Here is a 4,015-nt window from a genome sequence, read left to right on the forward strand (position 1 = left end):
TATATATATAAGCATTGCCACAGAAACTTAGCAGTCACAGAAATCAGACGATACTTAGAATAATGGTATGTGAAGTCACCTGGTAAGTCTTGAAATTCTAGTTCCATAAGTTTGGGTAATTTCAGTTGAGTGTTATGTGTTGCGAGTTGAAATGTCTGCCTACCTGTTAGATCAAAGAAAACAGTAATTAGCATTTGGCATTATTTTATTTCATTTCAGTTATTATAATTATTTTCTCTCTTTTTAAAAAAAAAAGAAAAGAAAACAAGAAGCAGGCACTTACAATAAAAATATGAGAGAATGAAATACAAACCTATCCGACCCATAACCTGAAATAAAGTCTTGCAAACATGCTAAAATAGTGATGGGCAATGTTGTTTATGATGATGATGATGTTGATGACAATGATGATGATGGTGGGATGATTACATTGATCTGATTGCTTAACTCTTGATACCGATCCAAATGAGACAGCTCCTGGTTCTTGGATACAAACTTCATGTTTTAACCCTTCAGCTTTCACATTATTCTGTCCAATGCAATGCTTATTTATTTGCATCATGAATTACCAATGCATTATCTCATAGCTTTTAAATTTCAATGATGTGATTATTTAATTTTAGAAGAAATTATTAAGTAGGTGTGAGAGGCTGAATACGGCCAGTCCTAACATAAAACCAGCTGAATATTTCGGCCGGTGGTGGCCTGTTTAAATGCTAGAGGATTAAAGTGATATCATCATTCTTTTAATGTTCACTTTTCTATGCTTGCATCAGTCAGACATAGTGTACTGAGGCGGGTTATGTTCTGGCTAGATGGCCTTCCTGTTGCTAACCCTCACCTGTTTCCAAATAAGGTAACAATATTTCACCCTGGCCAAACATGCATATATACACATATAATACTGCAATTGAATACCCTGCTTGTATGACAACAACAATCATTTTATGACTATTAGATGTAAAGACAAGAAGCTACAAACATACATAAAGTCACCCGCATACATATAGACACAGACACACATATAAGCATATATGATGGGCTTCGTTCAATTTCTTATTTCTTTATTACCCACAAGGGGTTAAACATAGAGGGAACAAACAAGGACAGATAAACGGATTAAGTCAATTTCATCAAACCCCGTGCATAACCGGTACTTAATTTATCAACCCCGAAAGGATGAAAGGCAAAGTCGACCTCGGCAGAATTTGAACTCAGAACATAATGGCATGCTAATGTTTCTGCCAGCATGCCGCTTCATTCAGTTTCTGTTTACCAAATTCACACACAATGCTTTGGTCAGCTCATGCCTATAGAAGGCATTTGCCCAAGGTCCTGTGCAGTGGGATTGAACAGAGGACCATGTGGTTTGGAAGCAAACTTCATAACACACAGCCATATATTAAAACATTCCATCATCTTTGTTGTCACCGTCATCATCATCTTTATTTTAACATCCAATTTTTTTGTGCTTACGTGGGTCCGATAGAATTCATTGAGGCAGATTGTCTAGTGACATGTACTGACTGTTGCTAACTCTCACCTTATTCCAAGTATAGTAATATGATGGCAATTCTTGTTCGTTATTACCACATGCTACCAAGACACACACACACACACACACACACATACACATACAGAGTTTTAATCTACCAAATCCACTCGCAAGGCTTAGGACAACTCAGGGCCATAGCAGAAGATGCTTGCCCAAGGTGCTACACTTTCAAACTGGAGCTAAAACCATGGAGGTGAGAAGCAAGCTTCTTAACCAGGCAGCTACTAGTTGGAATAAATAGTATATTAGTATAAATGTAGCTAGTATGAATGTTAGTACGAATATATTGATACATTAGTAAGTATAATGTGATTAACACAGAATTAATTAATTGACAAGCAATAACAACAACAGCAGCTGCATTTATTTATAGATGTTCTAGAAACCCATAACGAAGAGTTCATTGGGAGCAGATGGATAAATGAATTTAATCAAAATTACTTGTAATTGTGGGTAGTGGTGGTGGTGGTGGTAGTGATGCTAGTGGTGGTAATGTGGGTGGTGGGGGTGGTAAATACAGTATTATGGTGATGATGGTGGTGATGGTGATGATGGTGGTGCTGCTAATGATGATAATGATTATGATGATGACAATCATCATGCACCTCTGCTTCCTCATCGGCTTCAAGATGGTAGTCATAATAACAGGGATGAGAGAGCTGATGATGATGATCATCATTATCATCATCATCAGGATAGTTCTTCTGTGGTGGTGGTGGTGGTGGTGGTGGTGGTGGTGGTAGTGGTGGTGGTGTACATTTTAGTAATTGTGTCGGTGATGATGATGATGATGATGATGTGCTAATAAATAAAAGTGATGATGGCGTTGTTGCTTTATAACTCCAAATCAAAAAAAAATCCTCAACCACATTCTATCCATGACCATCCAACTTATTGTCAGGTGTACCATGTTTAAATATGTAAATATGGTGTCTTGGTTATCATCCAGGTCAATGGATGAATAAGGTTTTAAGACAATATAATGATTTCAAATTTTGGAACAAAGCCAACAATTCTGGGGGAGGGGTTAAGTCGATTACACTGACCCCAGTATCCAACTGGTACCTATTTTATGAACCCCAAAAGGATGAAAGGCAAAGATGGCCACAGCAGAATTTGAACTCAGACCATCAGGACGGATGAAACACCACTAAGCATTGAGTGTTTTGCCCAGCATGCATGATTCTGTCAGCTCACCCCTTTTATAAGACTATATAATCAAATGTGTTCTTCATCATCATCATTATCATCGTTTAACATCTGCTTTCCATGCTAGCATGGGTTGGACGATTTGACTGAGGACTGGTGAACCAGATGGCTGCACCAGGCTCCAATCTGATTTGGCAGAGTTTCTACAGCTGGATGCCCTTCCTAACGCCAACCACTTCGAGAGTGTAGTGCGTGCTTTTACGTGCCACCGGCACGAAGGCCAGTCAGGCGGTACTGGCAACGGCCACGCTCGAAATGGTGTATTTTACGTGCCACCTGCACATGAGTCAGTCCAGCAGCACTGGCAACGATCTCGCTCGAATGTCTTTACACATGCCAGCGGCACAAGTAACAGGAAGGCAACACCAGGCACAGGTGCCATCACGATTTCATGATATATATATATATATGTATATATATGACAGGCTTCTTTCAGTATCCATCAACCAGATATCAATATAGTTTGTATTAATATAAATAGCTTATAAGAATATAGTTTGTGTGTATATGTGTGAGTGAGTGAGTGTGTGTGTGTGTTCAATAGAATGTTAGAAAAAGTAAGGCTAATATATTAGTGCAAATATACAGTTACATTTGTATGATGTGATTAACACAAAAGAAGTTAATTAATTGACAAACAAACAACAATTGTATTTATTTATAGATGATCTAGAAACCCATAACGAAGAGTTCATCAAGAGCATATGGATAAACGAACTTAATGAAAATTACTGGTGATAGTGGTGATGGTGGTGGTGGTAATAAAGATGAATTTTGTGGTTTGATGGCTGTGGTGAGATTTTTTGTGGTGGTCATGGCAGAGAGTGATACAGTGGTATGGCATGTGTACAGTTGTAGTGGTAAGGAATGGATATAGTGATGGTAGTGGGGCCAGGGTAGTGATGGTGGTAGAATATGGATGAGTGAAATGGAGGGGATAGATAGAATGGTAAGGGAGTGATGGTGGCAGTGCCAGTGGTGGTGGTGGTGGTATAGAATTAGAGAGAGAGAGATTGTGGTGGGAGGGAATGGCTATTGTATTACAGGTAGTGGTTGTGGCATTGATAATGGTTGCGATATGATGTTTGAGTTGACGGTATTGATGATGATGATGATGTTGGTGGTGGTGATGTTGATGATGAAGATGGTGGTAGTGATGATGGTGTTGATGCTGGTGATGGTAATGGTGGAGGTGGTGATGGCGTTGTTGTTGTTGGTGGTGGTGGTGGTGGTGGTGGCGGTGGTGGTAGA

At 39.2% G+C, this 4,015-nt stretch overlaps 1 protein-coding gene across 1 annotated transcript in view; it reads right to left on the reverse strand.

Moving 5' to 3' along the window:
- Window positions 1-4,015, reverse strand: part of LOC106879854 (zwei Ig domain protein zig-8) — a 683,376-nt gene that overhangs the window by 273,908 nt on the left and 405,453 nt on the right. Inside the window, exon 2 of the mRNA XM_052972042.1 lies at window positions 80-159. Within this exon, the coding sequence (XP_052828002.1) occupies window positions 80-159 (80 nt within the window). The remainder of the gene's footprint in view (window positions 1-79; window positions 160-4,015) is intronic.

The sequence above is a fragment of the Octopus bimaculoides genome, chromosome 12 (genome assembly GCF_001194135.2).
Source record: "Octopus bimaculoides isolate UCB-OBI-ISO-001 chromosome 12, ASM119413v2, whole genome shotgun sequence".
In the NCBI taxonomy this organism is placed as follows: Eukaryota; Metazoa; Mollusca; class Cephalopoda; order Octopoda; family Octopodidae; genus Octopus; species Octopus bimaculoides.